General features: G+C 42.0%; 1 protein-coding gene across 7 annotated transcripts; it reads left to right on the plus strand.

Moving 5' to 3' along the window:
- The first annotated feature begins 23 nt into the window (after nucleotides 1–23).
- LRRC74A (leucine rich repeat containing 74A) lies at nucleotides 24–21,267 on the plus strand. 7 transcript variants are annotated; one of them, XM_031593170.2, is made up of 14 exons: nucleotides 25–382; nucleotides 3,513–3,623; nucleotides 5,746–5,921; nucleotides 6,270–6,377; nucleotides 7,140–7,236; nucleotides 7,670–7,719; nucleotides 8,494–8,575; nucleotides 10,199–10,284; nucleotides 10,618–10,812; nucleotides 12,878–12,973; nucleotides 16,407–16,550; nucleotides 17,830–17,937; nucleotides 18,587–18,672; nucleotides 19,955–21,255. In XM_031593170.2, exons 1-14 carry the CDS (start codon nucleotides 355–357, stop codon nucleotides 20,028–20,030), a joined length of 1,443 nt encoding a protein of 480 aa, XP_031449030.2. In that variant the 5' UTR covers nucleotides 25–354; the 3' UTR covers nucleotides 20,031–21,255. The 7 variants fall into 7 exon arrangements, with proteins under 7 accessions (XP_089997561.1, XP_089997560.1, XP_031449030.2 ...); XM_031593171.2 differs by having other exon boundaries at nucleotides 3,516–3,623; nucleotides 19,955–21,254; XM_090141435.1 differs by lacking the exon at nucleotides 5,746–5,921 and having other exon boundaries at nucleotides 24–382; nucleotides 19,955–21,266.
- Nucleotides 21,268–21,700: the final 433 nt, after the last annotated feature.

The raw sequence follows: 21,700 nt of genomic DNA on the forward strand, positions 1-21,700 counted from the left end.
TGAGAAACATGGAACACAGAATTTGGGCGTGGAAGTGAGGTCACAGAATGGCCAAGTAGACAGAACAGAGGGGTAAGGGTGCTGAGGACAATATAGGGCTCTTGTAACATTTAGCCAGCCTCTACAAAAACAAAACAGGGTTCTCCTGTTTATAAGAAGTATGAATCAAGAACATCAACCTTATAAATAGCACCGTTCCTCTTGGAGGCTTTTAAATTGCAGCTGAACAGCTGTGCTTTGTACAAATGAATTAGAGGAAATGGTGGGGCCTAAAAGGTGGCTGTAAACTTCTCACTAAGGGAAGAGAAAAAGCAAATAAACCTGCAGCTCATTGGTAGTGACAAGAAAACAGCCATGGACAAAGACTCTGAGAAGGACACAGGTGCTGTGCTTAGTTATCTACAAATAGTCAGAAATAGGCAAATCAGCAGGGTTCAACAGGGAATACAGGGACTACAGTGGCTGTAGACAAGTGAAAGGCTTCCCTTCTGTGACCTGGGCTGCATAGATATGCTACTGTCAAGAAATGGGGTGTCAGGGGACCCAGGCTGCTGATGGCCTGAGATGGCTGCTGCCAGAAGGCTGGTGATAAATCAGATCAGCACCTTGCTTGGAAAAAAAAATACCAGCTGACCAGTACCAGCAATTGTACCTCCTGGCAATTATATCCAACACCCCTCCATTCACCATGGAGGATCTAGTAGCTTAGCACTGTGTAAAATGAGGTCCTATTTTAGCCCCCCCTTGCTAGGAAAGGTGGGTTGGCTTTGAGAGGCAGACTGGTGCTGGGTCTGCACTCTGCTAAGTAGCCTGTTTGTAGTATTTTGGGCTTATTTTGTAGCCTAACATAACTTTTCTCTCATTAAATTCTACTCTAGTTTGATCTTAGTTATAGTAGGATGGGACCTGGCTGTTCGCCTGAATTATTTTTAAGGTATGGTACAAGGAATGTAGAAGTGAGGATGACCTTGACGGTTTCCTTTCACACTTGAAATTCCTTAGCATATACAAATCAGATTACATCATATAAGAGAAGGAGAGTGATTTATTAAAATTTTTGTCTTACCTGAAGTTGAACCACTATAAGCAGTGATTCTAAGAAAGATGACTTCATTAGTTTAGTAGTGGTATGCCTAGCATTTTGTAATGCTAAGCAAAAGAGAAGAAAATTTCCTCTTCTTTACCATCCCAGTATAAATTGCTAGTGTAGTATACCAAAGGCTTATAAAACACAACAGAGAGAACAGTGTAGAGTCCAGAGAACAGGCACTGTCAGCCTAGCATGAGGAGGGTTTTGCCATTGTCTCAATACATCCATTGTAAGTCTCCCATCAAACCATGGTATGAACTCCCCTCCAAGTTCATGGTTGGTAGAATCTGTGCCTGAAGAAGGCTGACCAGAAAGCTGTGCCTGCAGTCCCAAAGCCTCAAAAAAAGTGAGAGAGAAAAGAATCTCCAGACTCCTCACTCTTCACTGCATTGGTTTTGACAATGATCTCTCTCTTGTGAGACCCCCCTGGATTGCTACATTCAGATCTGGGCTCCTCAACATAGGGAGCCTACAGGAAAGCTGGAGAAGGACTCTTTATCAGGGACTATAGTGATAGGAGAAGGGATAACTGTTTAAAGGAAAAGAGGGTAAATTTAGGTTAAATTCTTTGCTATAAGAAGGATGAGACCCTGGAACAGGTTGTCCAGAAAGCAGATTGTATCCCGGGATGCCCTTATCTTCAAATACCTGAAGGGTGCTTACAGTGAGAGCGGGACTGGTCTCTTCTCACTGGTGACAGGATGAGGGGAAATGGCCTCAAGTTGCACTAGGGTAAGTTTAGGTTGGATATCAGGAAAAACTTCTTCACAGAAAGGGTGGTTAAGCATTGGAATAGGCTCCCCAGGGGAGTGGTTGAGTCACCATCCCTGAATGTGTTTAAAAACTGGATGTGGTGCTCATGGAAATGATTTAGCAGAGGGTTGTGTTAGAGTTAGGGTAGTATGGTCAGGTTGTGGTTGGATTTGATGATCTTTAAGATCTTTTCCCACCTGAGCAATTCTATGATGCTATGATTCTTGGAAGTGTTCAAAACCAGGCTGGGACTTCGTACAATCTGATCTACTGGAATATGTCCCTGCCCATGGCATAGGAGTTGGAACCATATGATATATAAGGTTCCTTCCAACTCAAACAATTTTATGATGATCATGATTCAATACCTTTTACATTTCTGCTTGAATAACATCTTAACAAGATAAACATCTGAATCAGCGCTAACTTATACAGTTCCACAGGGATGCTAAGGACCACATCTGGATCTACCTTAGAAGGCTCAGATCATGTAGTGCAGGGTTGGCTGATAGTGGGTACACAACAGTTATATTATCAGAAGGTGATAAATCCTGGATGGATTCTGTATAGCACACAAAGGTCTGTCTGATCCCTAGGGTGGGAAGTTTTTTATCAGGATGACTAGCGCTGTAGGGTCATTAAGCAAAGAGGATCTGGGGATATTATTACAGTATTCCAAATCTGGGTCTTTTTGTCTCATGAGTTCTTTACACGGGATTTAAACCTTTCTTTTGTCTTTCTTGTGGTAAAATACAAGTAAAACCATAATTTGAACAAAGTCTGGCAGAAGGAAAATATCTTAATGGAGGAGCTGCAGGGATGGTTGAAATGCTGTGATGTGGGTGCCAGATGTCCAGTCTTTCCCTCACACAGATCTGAGTGAACAGTCAGACTGCAAGCTTCATGAAACATCAGTGCTAAGTGACACCCAGAGTAGCCTGGAACACTGAAGAGAAATAAGGATTAAGGGAAGAAGGTAGTAAAAGCAGTGTCAAGGGATGACAAGAAACAGTAGGAAAAAAAGTGTAGTTATTCTCCAAAAAATATTTTGGAAAAATCACTTTTGATGATTCTGGTGTGCATTTTTTTGTCTTAAAGAAGAATTTTCCAAATTCTCCTTTTCTCTCACAGTAAAATAAATTATGAACTGTAAGAAAGAGAAGCTGTGCTACTTCTATCGAGTCTGGTTACACTCAATCCTAACATACAATAACATTCAAAAATTCCTTTTCTGCTTTGCATGAAGAGTACTACAAAGCAATCCCTGTCTGATAGCAGTCTGCCAATAGTATCCTGCCAGTGCCTGGGAAAGTCTGAGTCAGTTCAGGAGAGCTAAAAGGAGCTGGCTTTACTTTATAGGTTTGTGGGAAAGTGGGATGGAGAAGGGAAATCTTCTGTTGTCTGGTCGTTTCAGAAACAGGGGAAGGAGAGAAAGGCTGCTCACTAGGGAATGAAGACCTGATGTGAGCCTATCCCCATGCCAGAGCTAGCACCACATGGGTACCCTACACAGGGAGTGGTTGGAATGAAGTGGGGCTGGGGAAGGAGCACATCTGCAGAATGTTGAAGAGAGGTGCAGACTTCAGTGAGAGCAGTAGGAAGTTCTGTCACATACCAGGAGTCTTAAAGTGCTGGGTTGGCACTGACATGTGAATGCTTGGTTTCATAGCAGATCAGAATGAAGAGAAGTCAGATATCAGTAAGCCTCCAGAGTCTCCGCTGTCTGATGCCTCAGCAGAGAAGGCCACACAAGGCTCTGACACTGACCTTGATGTTGAAGGTGAATGCTTTCTTGCCATCTGCCCCTCACTATCCTTTCCCCTTACGGTCAGTGCTGTACCTACCAACATGTATGTGTCAGAAATGAAGGCCACAGAACACAACCATATCAGGGTCCTGACATCCACATCTGACATCTGAACCAACATCTGGCAGTTGAGAAAGGCAGGGGGGATTCATTGCCTTTTAGGAGCTCCCACTTTGACATCAAGTATCTTCCTTCAGCTCCTCTCTGCACAGAATAAACAATGGCTGTTCCTTCTCCTCTAGTCCTTAATAACCAACACTAGCAGAGCAGCCTGCCTGGGCAGTAGACCACCTAGAAGAAGCCAGGGGTGGGGATCAGGCCCAGCGCATGTGAAACACTGATGAAATATTGCGTACCAGCTGTTGTCTGCATGCCATAGGTTTGCCATGATTGTCCTTTTCTGCTTGCTCTTCACTTAACTCCTGCCTAATGAAGTCAGTCCTCTGGCTAAACAAGTTTTATGCTCATTTGTGTCACAGTAGGACTTTTCCATCATTTTGGATGAACATTTTTTAACATGTTGTAAATTGAAGGAAAATTTAAAAAAAAAAAAAAAAAAGAATGCAAGAGAAAAAAGACTTTTGTGAGAGGCCTCAGACTGAACTGGAAAAATGGGAAGGGAGTTTGTCTTGAGGTCAGACCACTGAATGTGTATAACAGCATAGAGAAATAAGAGCTCTATGTATGGGGTTTTGATGAAGGAATTCCAAATGACAGGTTTCTGTGGAAATACAGCTGCCAGCTGCACTGATATTTCTCACTGCAGCTGTGTCAACAACACCCGATGGCCAAGATGGGAATGCTGGGATTCTTTCTGCTGATTGAAAGCCAAAATGTTCTGAGCTGCCCTTGCTCTGCTGGCAATATCAGCTGCATGCTTCAATTAAGACTTAAAGGAAAAAAAAATGGTGAAAATGTTTTTGCCTGATGTCAGAAATTCTCAATTACACCAAGAAAGATTTAGTCACATTGCAGACTGATGAGAAGCTACAGCTTACCACCAAATGCCAAATGGAAAAGAAAGCAACTCTTTAAACAACTCTAAGTTAACTCTTAGAAGTTTGGTATAAAGGTATGGGGAAAATTCTGGATACAAGATAACTTTTTAAAAGTAATATTCTGCAGTTGTTGCATAGTGTTATGTTACTTAGTTTAGCTCTGTAATTAGCAGTATAAGATTTAACACAGAGGCTGAGCCAAAGAAACTGACATAGTTTGCTGATGGTTTGGTTTGAGTCATGAATCAAGACAAAACAAAATGAGGTGTTCATTTAGGCAAAGAGTGAGATCTTGGTTGGGGTGGCTGCTTAGTTCTCTGCAGACGACTGGCAGGCTGTCCCCATCTCCCATGTTGCCACAAATGCTGAGGCAAGAATTCTTCTGCTCCTCATCTCAACATGGAGCGTGTTCAAAGAAGGGCAACAAAGCTGGTGAGGGGTCTGGAGCACAGGCCTTATGAGGAGCGGCTGAGGGAGCTGGGATTGTTCAGTCTGGAGAAGAGGAGGCTCAGGGGAGACCTTATTGCTCTCTATAACTACCTGAAGGGAGGTTGTAGCGAGCTGGGGGTCGGCCTCTTCTCTCGTGTAACTGGTGATAGGACTAGAGGGAATGGTTTCAAGCTTCGCCAGGGAAGATTCAGGCTGGATATTAGGAAATACTACTTCTCTGAAAGGGTGGTCAGGCACTGGAATGGGCTGCCCAGGGAGGTGGTGGAGTCACCGACCCTGGAGGTGTTCAAAGAACGTTTGGATGTTGTGTTGAGGGATATGGTTTAATGAGAACCATTGGTGACAGGTGGATGGTTGGACTGGATGATCTTATAGGTCTTTTCCAACCTTAGTGATTCTGTGATTCTGTGATTCTGTGATTCTAGCATGAAGAAATGTTACTGTGCTTAACACAGAAAGGTCAATAAATCTATATTCAGAGTGATTGCTTTAGGATATTAGGGAATTATTAGCTCATGCTTGCCATCTGTGCCTTATTCAAGTGACCCTCTGGACCCAGAGAGAGTGGAGTGCTTGGGAGAAACAGCCTCAGAAGATAGATGGCAGACACAGAATGCACCACTCGTTCATATACTTTTTCTCTGCAGATCCTGGGAAAGCCTTTGCAGGTGTTATGGGTGCAGAGCTGTACATGGAAGCATGCAGGCTGATGGAGGTGGTGCCTGTCTCACACTTTGCTCAGAACTTGGCCAAGCCTTATATAAACTTGAACCACCACGGTCTAGGACCCAAAGGTGTCAAAGCCATTGCTATTGCTCTAGTGGTGAGTACCTAGTAAGAGTGGGGCCACTTTTGTCAATGGCATTTTAGGCCTCTCATTGAAAGCCATCACTGAATACACAGAGTGAGAGAAAATGTCCTACATTACCCATAGGAATTCCAAGTCTTCCTTATATTTCTAATCTCCTGAACAGGAAAGCCTTGTGTGGCAACTACTGGCCTTTGCTGCAATAACTGTGCCATGCCCCTTGCCTACAGTCCTGTTTAGGACCTGCAATGCCTACTGAGGTTTGGCGGAAATGTCCAGTATCTGTTAACTGAGGAAACAACCCACTTCACTAACTTTCCAGCTGTCTTTTCTGTGTCTCTTTTTACCTTTGTGTCTTTGCAGTCCAATGCAACTGTCACCCACTTAGAGCTGGAAGATAACCACATTCTGGCAGAAGGAGCCATATGCATAGCAGAGATGTTACGAGAGAATTGCTCTCTTCGAGAACTGGTACCCAATCTGATGCAGTTTTTAGCCAAAAGTATTGCTTACCAAGTTCAATCATCTGAAGAATTTCAATAAAGAAAACTAGTTCATTCAATTCCAAGTTTTAACCAAATAACAGTTGCTCCCATGCAAAAATATTCATATCTGAAAGACATTATATTTTACGCTCATCTAGTTTTAAAATGTACAAGCTTCTGAAAAGCAGAAATGTGCATGTGACGAGTCTCACGAGGCTTCCAAGATCTGGGAGCCTGGAACTGTTCTTTTCATTAGCAGATGTAACAATAATTACCAGAACTAGGTCTTTCTAGGTCATGCTTAGCCAACAGAAAAATGTTTTGGTCAGGAACTTTTATTCTCCAATATGATATGAGGAAACTTTTCTAAATAGATTAAGGGAGTAATGCATAACTTTCAGATTAAAATCCTTAGGAATGTTCCTTCAATCTGAAAGTGAGGTAAGAAAAATGCATTTTGACAGGGCCATGGGATCTGTGTTGCATTGGGAAGAAATGTTCTTAGCCAAATGCCTCTTGGTTTACTGAAAACAAAGATCCATGTGAAACCAATGGCTCTAGAACTTTGTTTCTGCTAAGAAGGATATGGGATTAAACACACCTATAGCTCTTATTAATTATTGCTTGGATAAGATTTCTCATACTACTGGTCTTGCATTTTTCTGTTAAGATCTTGTGTATTAAAGACACAATAAAGCTAACCCATTATTTGGGCTCATTTTTTTTATCCTACCTTGTCTCCTTCCAGAACATTTCCAATAACCACCTGGATACAGAAGGGGCTGAAGCCATTGCCAGTTTGCTTTTGGAAAATGCATCCTATCTCCATACTCTTCAGCTCTCAGGTGGGCTGCATGCACTCAAGCAGTGACGGCAATGGAAGTGAAATGCCACGTTTCATTCAAGTCTCCCATCCCAAGAGCATTAGTCAGACCATGGGCAAAAACAATTTCTTGGTTATGTCCCTTACAAGAACCCAAAGTGGCAATGTGGAAATCTAGATTTATAGTGATATGATCAAAATAAGTATTCAGCCTGCTAAGCCTCCAGCCCCTCTGCAAACCAGTCCCATATGAGAAACTTAGATCATTGCTGGGTGTCTTTCACATCTTGGGATAATTCTCTTCTATAGATTGAAGTGGAGAAAAGGCTAACATATCGAAGTCTGATATGGACCGTGATTAACTGAATGCTTCACATAAAAGCAGTTTCCTGCACACCCCAACACAATGCGAAGGAAGAGATCAGCACACTGTTCACATACTTTTTCATTCACAGGAAACAGTTTTGGAGAGGAGGCTGCATCATGCCTTGCTGATGCATTAATGGTGAGTCACCTGAAATCCAAGGTCATTTGCAGCCCAGATTGCATAAGACTCCTCATTTTGAAGCTGCTATTCACTTGGCATAATTTCAGATGGCAATAACTATATGAGTTCCTGGCACAATTCTGCTAAGTGCCTCTTGCTTACTTCAGAAACGAGGGAGCCTAGAGGATACTAAGAAGGATGGACTGGATTAACATTTTCTCTGAATGGCTTTGTAAGTCTGGCTGAGAAATAAAACCTCAGGACTGTGTAACAACAGAAGGAAATATGAGTGATCCCAAATTTTCAAGAAACATAAGTAGGCTAACATAAGAGCACTCTGCAATTCTGCAACAAAAATCTTGGTTTCTCTTCTTATTTCTTGCTTCCAAGTTTCTGCACTATTTGGCACCACCAGAAGATGCCATGAGGGAAGGCCTTAGGCTAATGATAGAAAGTGCTCTTGGTTAGGATTCAGTGCTGGCAGTGAAATAGGGGCCAGGAACCGGATGTGTTACAGTTCAGACATAAGCTGTGTGAGAGAAGTTTGCACAACACAAAGTCCAATTGCTTTTGCTGTTTTGGGAAGATAATTGCTATGACGTTGTATGACTGACAAAGCTTTGTCTTGGGGTGCACAGTGCCACCATCTCCATGTTGATGAACTCCCACATGCTGTAGATTTCAATGTGTTCAACACCCCTCTGTTTCATCCTCATGTTGGAGCCTTAGCATGGCAGCCGGCTGCAGCTGGTCAGAAGATCTCATTCTTCCTTCACATTTGTCTCTCTGCAGAGCAATTACCAAGTGAAGAAGCTGGACCTCAGCCACAATGAGTTCTCTGAGAAGGGAGGACAGGTCCTAGGACAGATGCTCGGTAACTTACGTTATTACTTTCCAAGAGCCAGGAGTGCAGGCAGTCATTGGCAGACACAATGGGTCCGGCATGGTGACCATGTACTTCCTTCTTGTCCAATGACCTGGTGGGCAATACAGAAGACCAGATTTAGAGATTCCTGGCTGGTCCACCAGCTCACCCTCATCACCACACTGACTGTAGCCGCTGTTTCACAGCTGTCTCAGAATAGAAATGAAGGATGAGAAACCACAGTAACAGAGGAGTCTGTGTCAGGGAGAGGGAGCTGAAAGAGAAGTCCTTTACAGTGTTTAAAGCAAAAAATTACATTTTAATGGAATTCAAGAGTGTAAAAACTGTTTGTTTAAAGCTTTTGATCACTAATTGAAACTTTTCTTGAATATCACAAACCCTAGTGATTTGAGTCATTGTGTATCAAGCAGCAAGGGAAACAGACTAGAAAGAAATAAAATAAAGCTGCCTGATTTAGCTCTTCAGACAAAGTGAGATCCGTGATGCATATTAGCCCTGGAGAGGGAAAACAAACAAAACAGTAAAAATCAGTCATTGATTTGTGGTACTATTTGTGCACTGGAAAAGACTTGCATGGATATCTGGCAGCATTTCTTCCCTCAGCACCCCCAAGAAACTACTACCATGACAGGCACAAGCCTGTGACCTGAGCTTCCTGTGTTCCTTGAGAATGCCAGTAACATGCCTTTGGTTTAATTAGCAATTTCATTCTCCTGGTTCAGTATTCAAACTGATAGGAACCTGCTTCTAATTACAGCTCACGTCCTTACAAGATGGATCAATTAAAACTGCAATGGGGGACTAGGCACTATGTCCCTGCATTGCACAAGTCTGAAGGGAACCCAGGGACCAATACTGAACCTTGTGACCTTCCCAGCCCAGAAAAAATGCATCTCCAAACTAAAACTTCTTACAGCTTTTCCTTCCTACCAGCTCAATACAGGCAGGAGCTGCAAAGTTTATTGCAGAATCTGTTTTTCTTCTTATCTGTTTTTTTTAAAGGAATATTTTAAAGTTAGCTAAATTCACCATCTGCTTCCGTCCATTCTCCCATCCATGGAAAATCTGGATGAGAAATTCTTTCTGAAGATGAGAAGCTTTGGCAGTAACTTCTACTCCTCTCAGTGTCACAGTGACACAAATGAATTCACACATATCCTGCTCTAAGTAGAACTTAAGCTGTGAGGTGTGTTCTGCATGGAAATTGGCATTGACATGTATACAGCTGGGCACAGCTACTATTATGAAGCTGAATTCCTCTCCTCTGCTAATCATAGATAGGCAGAATGAGTCTTGATGTTTTGGATGTAGCAAGGAGCATCCAAACATTTTTCCAGTGAGAAATAGTGCCTACTAGAGTCAGAAATCCTTCCTCTCTTTACCTCCCTCCTTCACAATGCATCCTTCGACTAAGCCAAAAAAAAGCTGTCTTCCCTTTCTGCTTGTGATCAATAGCCTGTTCTCTGTTCTGTGGATGCAGCAAACAGAGAAGACTGTAGGTACAGCTATTGCTGTATCCCCAGCAAACTTACTCTGAGCCCCCTACCTGTGAGTTAGCATTTGTGCTCAGACTGCTCTTCGTAAGATAACATCTCGATTTCTCTCTCTTAGCTGTCAATACAACACTGGAGATTCTGGACCTGAGCTGGAACCATCTGAGGAGGAAGGGAACAGTAGCACTTGGCACAGGTCTTAAGGTAGGAGTTCTCCTTTCTTGTGATACCCTTCATAGTGATTACTATCAGAAGCCGACTGAAACACTGATTGCGAACTCACATACCTGAGGTCTGAGCAGAATTCAGTAGCTCTAGCCAGGCTTATTCTACTGACATTAGGAGGCTGTGCCAGGTGAAGAACAACTAAAGTAGTGAGTAGGTGGATGGAGAGGTGCTGGGACATTGAAGAGATGTTGAATTCATTGGGGCTGGGGTGGATGTGACTTGACAGACGGTCCTGTCTCAGCTAAGTGAGAAAGGGTAGATACACATGGTGTACATGCAGTAGCTGAGATCTCTCTTCTCTCACTGGAGGGCAATGCTGCACTGAAGATACTCAACCTGTCTTGGAACAGCATTGGGAATGAGGGAGCACAGGCCCTAGCAGAAGCTCTCAAAGTTAACAATGTACTGATTCACCTGGACATCAGCAACAACCAGATCAACAATGAGGGAGCTAAGAAGATCTGCAAAGGCCTTAAAGTCAATGGAACACTCAAAGTTCTGAAGGTAAAATAAAGCCTGGGTAGGGCTGGAGGAGAAAATGGTGGGAGTAGAAAGTTCTGAGGCACGAAAGACAGAGTGAGCAGTTTGAACTAGAATAGGATAGATGGGTACAACAAAGCAGAAGGAAATTCTATGCTCTGAGTTTCTACCAGGGAAAATTAATTGCACTGTTGCCTCAAAATATCACCCAAATACTGGCCCTGGCAGAACACCACACCTATTACTACCCCAAAGTGGTTGATTCCTGTCATATCTATTCTCAGTCAAGAGAGAGCCCAGGCATTCAACATATCTAGCAGAGAGGCCAGGCATTCATCAGGTCTGTGTATATCCATAACACAAAGTTGTGAATGTACAGATTTATACATATTCTAAGCTTCAACATAAGGCAAAAGTACAAACAGATTTGAATCATAGAATCATAGAAGGGCCTGGGTTGAAAAGGACCACAATGATCATCTAGTTTCAACCCCCCTTCTATGTGCAGGGTCACCAACCACCAGACCAGGCTGCCCAGAGCCACATCCAGCCTGGCCTTGAATGCTTCCAGGGATGGGGCATCCACAACCCCCTTGAGCAACCTGTTCCAGTGCCTCACTGCCCTCTGTATGAAAAACTTCCTCCCAATATCTAACCTATACCTCCCCTGTCTTATCCTATCACTTGTCCTATCACTATCAACCCATGTAAATAGTCATTTCTATTCCTGTTTATGCACACCCTTCAAGTAATGGAAGGCTTTGAAGGTAGAACAGAACATGCCTTTCTCAGTGTGTTAATGATTTGCTAAAGATTTGTTCAAACACAGGACAAAATGCTATTGCTACATCAAGACAATGCCATAGCACTACCGTGAGGTATGTTATCAAGTCTTGGAAAAAGAAAGCCAAAACTGTATCCTGATAAGCTAAGAACCAATAATCTTGGAATGGTGCAAAGGTGCCTAGCTAAACTAGCTTTAGAGGTTGGGCTTGAAAGCTAATCTATCTTCTCAATCTGAAATCATTCTGTAGGAATTCTGCTCAGAAAAGTCAGCCTGCTTATGAGGTGGATTCTCATCTCAGCCAAAGCTAATGTCATCACCCTGAGAGCTTGCAAATGGCAGTATAGTGGTTGAGGGACATCTTTAAAACTGTTTGTACAGGTCTGTCTTTGGATACCCCATCTTTGTAAATCACTGCAACCACACTGCCTTTTTTGGATTGCTGTTTTAGATTACGTAAATAAATGTGTCTGCTTGCCTCATTCTTAACATGGTCAAAGGTAAGATCACTAGCTAAAGCTTAAGCATTCCTCTCTGGGAGCTGGCAACCCTACAAGCAGCACATGGAACACAGCACTTACTGTCCTAACAATATCTTTGCAGTGGTGCAAAGGGTAGCAAGTGCTCTTTTGTGTAGCTGTACAGATTGTCTTAGGAGCTGATAACATAAATAATATAGAGTTAATAATTTAGAATTCCATTAGCCTATGTTAACCACCATGTTTTTTTCACATAATTGGAGTGGAGAGTACATATAAAGTTCAAGTTGGAGAAGAGGTGATGTTCATACACTAAGGAATGTACATGGCAATGCCAGCCCCATAACTCTAAATATCTTGACCCTGTAGGCCTGAGACAGCTGATCAGCCTGAGCCTTGATCAGCTGTGCTGCCAAGAGGATCCAAAGGGTATGGGAAAGGTCCTGAGGGGTACTTGCCATCTCACAGGGTTCTCTGTTCAGATGAACTTTACTAGCAAACACGTCCTCAAATACTGTCTCAGCCTTTTGCCATCATATGACTAAGCACACCCCACATCACGTTCTCCCATGTGACACACATCAGGGACATGTCAAATTTCGTAGATGGAGACAGATAGAGGCTGAGAAGGCAACTCTACTGAGTTTTGAGGACAGAGACAAGAGATGGTGAGACAAAGAACAAATGCATCAAAAGGGACCACAGTTATTCTACAGAGCTGCTGAAGAATGGGAAGAAAGGGTCACTCCTGAGGTTACAGCATGCCTCCTGCAAGGACACAAAAGCTTCATTCTCACTATGCCTGCCTACATCTCTTTTTCCACAGATGGCCAATAATCTCTTGACCGTGGAAGGTGCCACTGAGTTAGTGGGATCTGTCAGAAAGAATCCCAATTCCATGATGGAAGAGATCAACATCTCAGTAAGAGCTTATACACCGGAAAACTTCAAAGCCCATACAGCACACATTTTTAGGAGCTAGTTAAATCCCAGTGCTGTCCCCCTCAAAACTGTTTTGAGACTTGCTATCTGTTTTATTTATGCATAGCCATTATTTAAGGGGAAAAAAAAAAAAAAAAGAAAAAAAAAAAGCTACCAATTTACAGCCCTTGCAGGAGCCACAAGGAAATTATGGGTTTTTGGTCTATCTCTGCAGAGATTTGCCTGTAAAATCATCACATTTCACTCCCTTCAACTTTGCAGCAGCAGGAGGACTGAATTCACAGTAGAGGATGAATTCTCTTCATCCCCTGAGCTGCCTCCCTCCAGGGTAGCCTAAGATGCTAGATACTGTAAAGTGCTTCAATACTCTGTCAGGATGAAAGAGGAAAAGAAAGAGATGGATGCTTCAAGGCACTGAAAGCAAAGTGTTTCTTATTAAAAAAAAAAAAATTAAAGCAAAGGAAAAAATTAAAGGTGAGAGTATAAGAATCAGAGAGGCAGGCCAAATGTTAATATGCATTTCTCTCCATAGGAAGATGGTAACGTGACATATTATTGTAACCTCATGTGCTACTTCTAAAATGGCTCAGAAAGTCCTACAGATGCTTCTGATTTCCTAAATGAGGGTAGGGGCTACATCCCAAACCCATGCTGAGCAGAGACCTGGGCGTGCACCAGTCCGCTTCTATCTCTCCCATCCATGTGAGTGGGAGAAAGAGTGGCTTGCAGGCCTGGATGGAATTACTTACGGAATGTGTCAGTGGCTTCAGGATCCCCTGTTTATCTTTGGGAGAGCCATGATTAAAGGAAAGACCATTTTCAAAAAATCAGATTTGAGTCTTGACAGATAAATACTATATTCACAGTTGCAAAAAGCTGAATAGTTCAGGGGGAGTTCTGGAGACTTGGATAACAGGTGGTGTCTTTGTCCTGTGGTTCCTGTATCAAAGAAATGAAAACAAAGCAGAATAAATAATATTCATCTATGGTTTTTGCTGGGAGTACCAAGGGCTTTCAGCAGAGATAGAAAGAACGGGTATTCCTCCAGGGCAGATATTTTTTCCTGCATAAATTAACATCAAAGAAAATTATTTGCCAAGACTGCTTCATTTTGCAAAAAAAAATCTAAGAGTCTGTGTGTGAATAAAAGGCTTTGATATAGTATGCATGGTTATGTTAGTTTAACTATTACTAACTATTACTAGTTATTTAAAAGGAGTCACTTGAGAAATTTTGAGGCAAGGAGTTAATTAATATTTAGAATCTTAAATCTCACTAAATATTTCTGCTTTTCAGTGTTAACAAATGCTCTCTTTTCTTCACCCCTCAAAAAGTCTACATTATCTGGCATTTCCTAAAGTAAATAGTCAGTGGCACAAATTTACAATGCCTTTATGGTATCTCAATCACATGTTTGTAGACAAACGTCTAACCTCTCTGATATGTTTCATTCCACCTGTGATGTAGATAATCTTGTATTTCAGTTCAGAATATTTGCAAATATACATCTGCAAAGTTCTTCTGCTGTCTTAAACCTTTAAGAAATTAGAAAATCTTTAATAAGAAACCTAACAGCTTTTTCTGCCCCTTTTCTCAGTGATAAATGTTTATTTTGACTTTCAAAGAAGGAATAATTAGTGTGTCTGTAAGTGAGATCTCAAATAAGGATCATTTCTAGAAACCTTCGCATAGGTTTGACAGCACTAGTAAAGGCACTAATAAAGTGATAGAAAGACACATTTTTAATGTCTTTCTTTAATGTAGTTTATTGCTTCTAAGCACATTTCTACCATTTCTACCATTTCTAAGCACAGCGGTTCCTCGCACTCTTTCCATAATCTACTTTTATAGACTTTCAACTTACATTTACTGGCAATCAGATATTTTATGGAAGGCGTGAATCAAAACAGCCAACGTGCCTATCTTCACCAGCACGGTATGAAACAATGTCCATTACTTATCAGCTGCCTGTGCATTGTTTTTCTGGGCTGTGGGATGACTGTGCCAAAGACGCAGAAATAACCACCTGGCCTCCTCCAGCATGGCCAGCTTGGCCAGGCGCAGTGCTTTGTTGTGCTGAGGCCACACTGGCAGCCTGCTGCCTTTCTCCTGGGGTCAAGCCCAGCCTGGCAAGGCTTGGAGAGAGCTGGCTGCAGGCAGAGACAGGTTGGGTCTCTGTGCTGGGTTCCCAAGACCGAAATGCACTGCAAGCCTGCGTATTTCATCAAGGTCTGAATGGCTTTGGCAGTGAGCCACGCTGCATCCATGAAAACACTGAATGAAGGCTAGTAAATCCAGCCAGACCCAGACTAGTTCAAGACTATTCACAAGTAATTGCAATCAAGACCTCACTGTAATGTAAATTCTTTAGCTAAAAATAATTTACTGGGATACCTTGTAAATACACTTCAGGGAAAAATATGATGCTTGATGCCTTGGAAACTTTTTGCAGTGACAGAAAACAGAAGCATTTCCTAAATTGCCTTGAAATTTCCATCAATTTAATATGTAGCTAACATAACACATGAACAACTGTATTTCATTACTCTTCTGGAAAATCGTAATTATATTTTCAAAATGTCAGTCAAGGTAAAGGTAAATTCATTATATTGGTAGAAGAAATTACAGTGACATCTTTTTTCTTTCTTTTTTCCTTTTTTTTTTTCCAGACAGTAAACTAACATCACAAAACCCTGAAACAGGACACTGTGCTGCTGCCCATTCTATAAGCAGTAAAACAGAAAACTCAGAGTGTGAGCTCTGACATGCTGAACTGCCACTATTCTGTCTGAAATCCTTGGGAAAAAAGCAATGCCAGGCCTCACACTGCTAACTGGAACTTCCTCTTTAGGGTTAGACAAGGAAACAGTGTTTTACCATAAGTTCTTTTCATCTGAAAACACACAGACTCTTCCTAGATAGTTTCATCTCTCTTGTCTGGGCTACAAAGCCACACTGCCAGGGATACTCATCTTTCTACACCTTGGCTGATACTGTTTTCATTTTTTCCGAACTCTAAGACAAATTTTGGGCACTTAAGTGTTTGCCTGGCTGTCTACGTCTTATCAGAATGGAGAGGAGATCCAGGCAGAACTGTCTCTGAGATGAACACGGATCACCTAACATTCAGTATAGTTTTCAGTATAGGCATTTACCTGGTGAACATTTACCTTAATTAAATTAATTTCTACGTAAATTATAGGTCCTTTTCTGACTCAGACATGGGAAAAGAGAACTAAGAATACTTCTTTAGGGTCAGGCTTCTGTAGGATTCCTGAAAGTGAAGATCAGGTATAGGAAAATGGCACCACCTTAGGAAAAAGTAATTAATGTTGACTTTAGATCAGTTAATGCAAACAAGTCTTTTGGTACTCTGGTCATCCACACTCACTATTCCTCTTTCTATGTTTCAGAATGTCCTGGTGAATGAAACTTTCATCAAGTTGCTGGAGTTAGTGTATCAAACACGTCCTGAACTAGACGTTATCTATGGGGAAGTTGAAGGCTGCATCTCCAAAATCTCCAACCAGCATCCAAATCCTATGAAAGTGATTCAGGTGAGCTACTGAATTTTATACATAGATCTGTATACAGCACCCATGCTTCAAGCACTTGAAGAGAAAGAGTTTGGAATGGATAAGCTTTCTTCCAAGTAGGAAATTCAGGCAAGTTCCTTCAGAAAAGTATATTCAGAATCAAACTGCACGTTCACATCTCTTATTCCATGCAGACTGACCAACTAAATCCCTTAATTTTCAGGAGAGGCTGAATGCCTTGGGATCTGAGCATATTGGGCTAAAAAAAAAATGGGGGGATGGGGGGGGGCGTGGCTTTTGATTTGCATAGTTGTGATTTAGTAATAATAATCCCATATATTTGTATGAAATCATTCATCTATATATTTCTCTTTCAAAAGTGCATCCAAATTATTTCTCCCACAGCCGGGAATACTGACTAACAGAAGCTGTGCAGTTTGACAGTCTGCAAAAAGCAGTGTCAGAGATGACAACATAAGCAAACCCGAAGTGCTGTAATCACTGCACTGTGTTGTTCTGTTTCCATCTGAATAGATGTTTGCTAGCTGAGGAGGACAAACTGATTGGTTTCAGGTTTGATCGAAATGAGCATGCACTCTGCTCACCAAGCCACTGCAAGAACTGAAATTCACAGAACTCTTCACTGACAATTGTGATTTAGCATCAAAATGAATGTGTTTCATAAAAACAGGGTATGGTAATATAAACAAATACTGTTCTAAATAGGAAATACTTAGCTTTTTAAGATCTGTAATTTCTACAGATAGCAGCAGATGGTGCTATCCTCCTGGCTGGAAGGCAACGTGGCACTGGAGCACTACTAAGTTCTTGCACTACCAGCTTCACTGTGCTTTCTAGCTGTTGTGGAGATTTTTAGTTAATTGGATGAAATCTTGCTGTATTATGACTTCAGATGAAATAAGTAGAAGTTTAAGCTGTTAGTTCACATCAAATAGTGCTGCTGTGATTCACAGCTAGTGACTGACACTCATACTGGCATGCTTTGCAGTTTCTAACAGCAGTTACGGTAATCCTCCTTCAAACAGATGGGAGTCCAGAGAAAAGAAACTAAAGTGATCAGAGATTGGGGAGAAAGGTTGTATTTGGATTAGACAGCCCAGCCAAGTAGCGCTGGTGGGATTTTGTTCAGACAGTGTCTGCATAAATAGGAAAGGAGAAATACATCTCAGAGATGGGCTGAGTAAAGGCAGGATGGAGGAATAAGAGGAGAGCTTGCAGCAGACATCAGTGGCTTTTTCACCTCATGGTTGTGCCTATGTTCTATCTCTGCTTCTCTTAGAAATATTTGAATGAACACAACCTACGACTCTGGGACTTTTTTAGGAAAATTGACAAGGATGGAAACATGAAGATCCCTGTGTCAGACTTCAGGAGAGCCATGATGCAGGTGTGTTCCTGAAATCATGGTCAGGGTGCTCCTCCAACAGCATACTGCTCTGAGGAAACCCCTCTGCTGCACCACAGCTACCAGTCAGCCTTGCTGGTGATATTCCAACAAGTAGGCTAAAGGCACCCACTGCAAAAGCTGAGCCTTCAACAGATTCCAACAGAAATGCTGTGACATCCAGTAAATACTGCAGAGGGCATCGGTGATTATCTGATCAAATTTAGAGTATCACAAGAACCTTGAAAAATCACAGAGGTCAGCTTTTTGTACAGGATATAACTACTCGGTCTTAACAGATAATCATTTCTTACTGCTATGAGAAAGTGAGTAAGAGTTATTTAAACCCTTGCATCTACACACTGAGTAGACAATTCTCTTCCTGCTAGAATTACCGTGGTGATGGTACCAGCAGCACTGGTCACCTCTCTATCATGCTACTTTACACCTTTGCAAAAAAAAAAAAATAAATAAAAAATCCCCAACATTATTTTTATCCTCCCCACCATCACTCTGGATTTTTACATCCTGTATTTTTCCATGAACCAGGCTCTCTCCTCACCTATTAGGAGATGGCCACACTCCAATCTGATACAGAGGATTTTTCTGCTGTAAAATGAACAGATTTGTAAATATTTCTCTCTCCTCTTAGCAATCAAACATCCAACTGGATCGGGTCCAAATTGTGGAACTAGTGCGAAAACTAGACCAGAATCAGACAGGGATTGTAGACTATAGGTAAGTGACTCCACTTATTTACTGTTTTTTTGTTGTTTTTTTAAATTTGTTATAATACAAAGTAAACACACCCTCATTCAATTTAGTTGTTGAAAGGACACGTTTCTTGTCAATCCAGCACCATTTATTACACACTACTTACCTAAGTGAAAGGTAGATCACACAATGCCTCGTACGCTTAGAAGCCTTAAAGAACTAAACTACAAATCAAGATTGTTTTTCTGTTTTATAAACTTCCTGTGAGAGTGCATGGATCTCAAAGCTGAATGGCATTTTCATTCACACTCATAAACCTGCATGAGAAGCATCAGCTCAATACTGTCTTCCCCCGAAGCTAATGTATGATTTGCAAAGGCAGCATATCTATGCCATCAGACCTTTTCCTCCATCCTCGGGGACTTTTATTTTTTTCTTTCTCTCTGATCATTCTTCTTAGGAGACCTAGTATTCCCTAGAAACCCACCTTCAAACTACAGAACTTTTCATTCTCTTGAAAGTGCCTAAAGTGCCTCTTTCTTAGTGCCTGTAGCAATCATGTCCAAGTTCTGAAAGCCTGAGCAGTCAGCAACAAACTCCTTGGAGGTTGCCAGTTGCTGCAGGCTAAACCACTTGTCATTGGACCACAGACTTCCCCCTAGATTTGCAGTCAGTTCTGACATGTGACTCATCACCTGAAAGCCCTATTAATGATGGCCAAATACTCCCACCCCTTATTACATGTTGTTGGGTTTAAATATAAGCTATAGTCTAGTTTTAAGGCTAGAAGCAATGGGTCAGCTTTGCAAATCTTTTTACCTCCCAGCCTCGTAATGTTTTCAAACTGCATCTGAGATATGAATGACTTTATTAGATCCAGTCTTCATTCCTTTTCATCTATCACTGCCATGCTAAAGGCATCTATGTTCAGGCACTGTATAGGCTTTAGCCTGGTTAATCTTGAATCAGAGGTTACATAGGGTAACCAACTACTTTAAGCACAAATTACAGAAGTGTAGTTGAGCAGTAAGCAGATGAGGAACCACTGAAACCCAGTGGACAACAAAGACTGCTGCTGAATTGATGTGGAAAGAAAAAATAAATATAGATACTCCTTATCAAGCTGCTTAATGCATTTTAACACTGAACTAGGTATGTTACTGGCAATATCCACTTTGCAGACAAGAGTCAGAAGAGCTGTCACCTTTGCTGTCCTTACTGTTTCCACCTCAGACCATTTCCTCAGGGTCAGTGATGAGCTGATGCTCAGGGATTAATATTTTTTCATCTCTTTCTTTTCAATCAGTCACTTGAAAGAGCAGAATCCAGAACAGAAAACTGTGAAAGAGGAAATAAAAGGAGGAGATGTAAAAATGAAGTGAGAAGGCAGGTCAGCCAGTGAAATATAGTAGGAGAAACACTGAAAGAAAATTCATAGTGGTCCTGGGCTTGGGGGGATTTGAGAGAATCCAAGTGATCGAATGTAGAAATAAAGTCAATGTTCCTCTGCAAGGCAAGTCTGGTGGTTTTGGTCAAAAGCTGGAGCCGGTTACCAAATCTATCTCACAGCTACTCACTGGCCTACAGACCTGTATCGTATTCTCCACCCTCCCACATGTCCCCACCATTTTTCTTTCTTTCTTCCAAGCCGAAACATGCCAGCTATTCAATCTTTTCTCATAGGACAGACTCTACTGATCATCATTTCCCTTCTCAGAACCATTCCCAGGTGGAATATATGGGAATAAGAATCACAACTGCAACGAGCATTCAAGACGCTGATGAGTTTGCACATGCATGAGTGTAACACTGTTTCTTTTCGTTCTCTTCTCCTTTCCTAAAAACTCCCAATGTTTTATTAGCTTTCCTTGACTGTTAATGAGCACCGAGGTATGTTTCACAGAATCAGACACCAGACCTTCAAGATCTTACTCCCAAATACCAAGCCGCACCACGAAGCCCGTCCTTTTACACGTGAAAAACGTGAAGGGGGCGGCGCGCTCATCATTTTGCATTTCGAGATCTCTTCTTCCTAAGACAGAGCAGCTGACGCACCGCTCCCGAGAAGGGAAGGGCGCTCCTGGGCCAGGGCTGCGAGGACCCGAGGCCGGCCCTGCGGCAGCGCAGTGTCGGTGCCCGCCCTGCCCGCTGGGTGTCGCCGCAGCCCCGCGGTGGGAGCAAAGCACGGGACCCGGCGGCCCCGAGCGGAGTCCATGTTCTCTTCTGAAAGAGACTTTGTGTCTTCCGTGCAAAAAAATGCCACCAGCAGGACGTCATCTGGTGATTTTCCTGCCGTCCTGCCAGACTCCATGTATGTACTAGGAAATATCTTCATCGTTTATTCCCATAGCATCCTGGGTTTGTGCTGCATACGCTATGCGTGCATCTTTATCTCATGCGCAGTGCTGTTGTGTATTAGTCACACGTTGCTATTCTGCTTAGGTCTGCACAGAACTGGCCCAACTAAACTGATTTGCCCAATTATCGCCCTTAAGATTCTAGACCAGCTACAGCCATGAAAAATTCTCTCTTCTGTAAGAAAGCAACATAATCAAATATAGATGGGTACTGGCCTGCAGCAGGTGTGGCTTTTGTTTGGTTCTCTTCAGATTCAACAGTGATGGCAGCTAGGTTGTACATTTACACCACAGGAAGCCTATGGATGGTTTCTTTCTTAAAAATAATAAATAAATAAATCACAAAAAACCTGAAAAAAATGTACCAAATTCAAACCCAAATTTCTAGCTCCTAGAAAGGTATGATAAGTAAAAACTACCTACTTCACCAAACACATAAAATCAAAAGAGAGTGAATCTCTGGGGAGGATCTCCAGGTTCAACATTCTGTCCTACCGTGTGGCTTGATGCAACTAAAACCAGCTAAAATCAGTAAGTGCCAGTGAAAATGTTAATTCTATGAATTCATATGCAGGCAGTGCAGTGGAGGGATGTGGCTGCAGTCTGCATTGTTGCAGAGTCTCTCTGAACACTCTCATATCAACAAAGCTTTTTTAAGCTTGGTGGCAGCATTTGTCCTTGTACTGGCACTTTGG

This window comes from Phasianus colchicus, chromosome 5, assembly GCF_987193195.1.
Source record: "Phasianus colchicus chromosome 5, bPhaCol1.hap1.1, whole genome shotgun sequence".
Taxonomy (NCBI): domain Eukaryota; kingdom Metazoa; phylum Chordata; class Aves; order Galliformes; family Phasianidae; genus Phasianus; species Phasianus colchicus.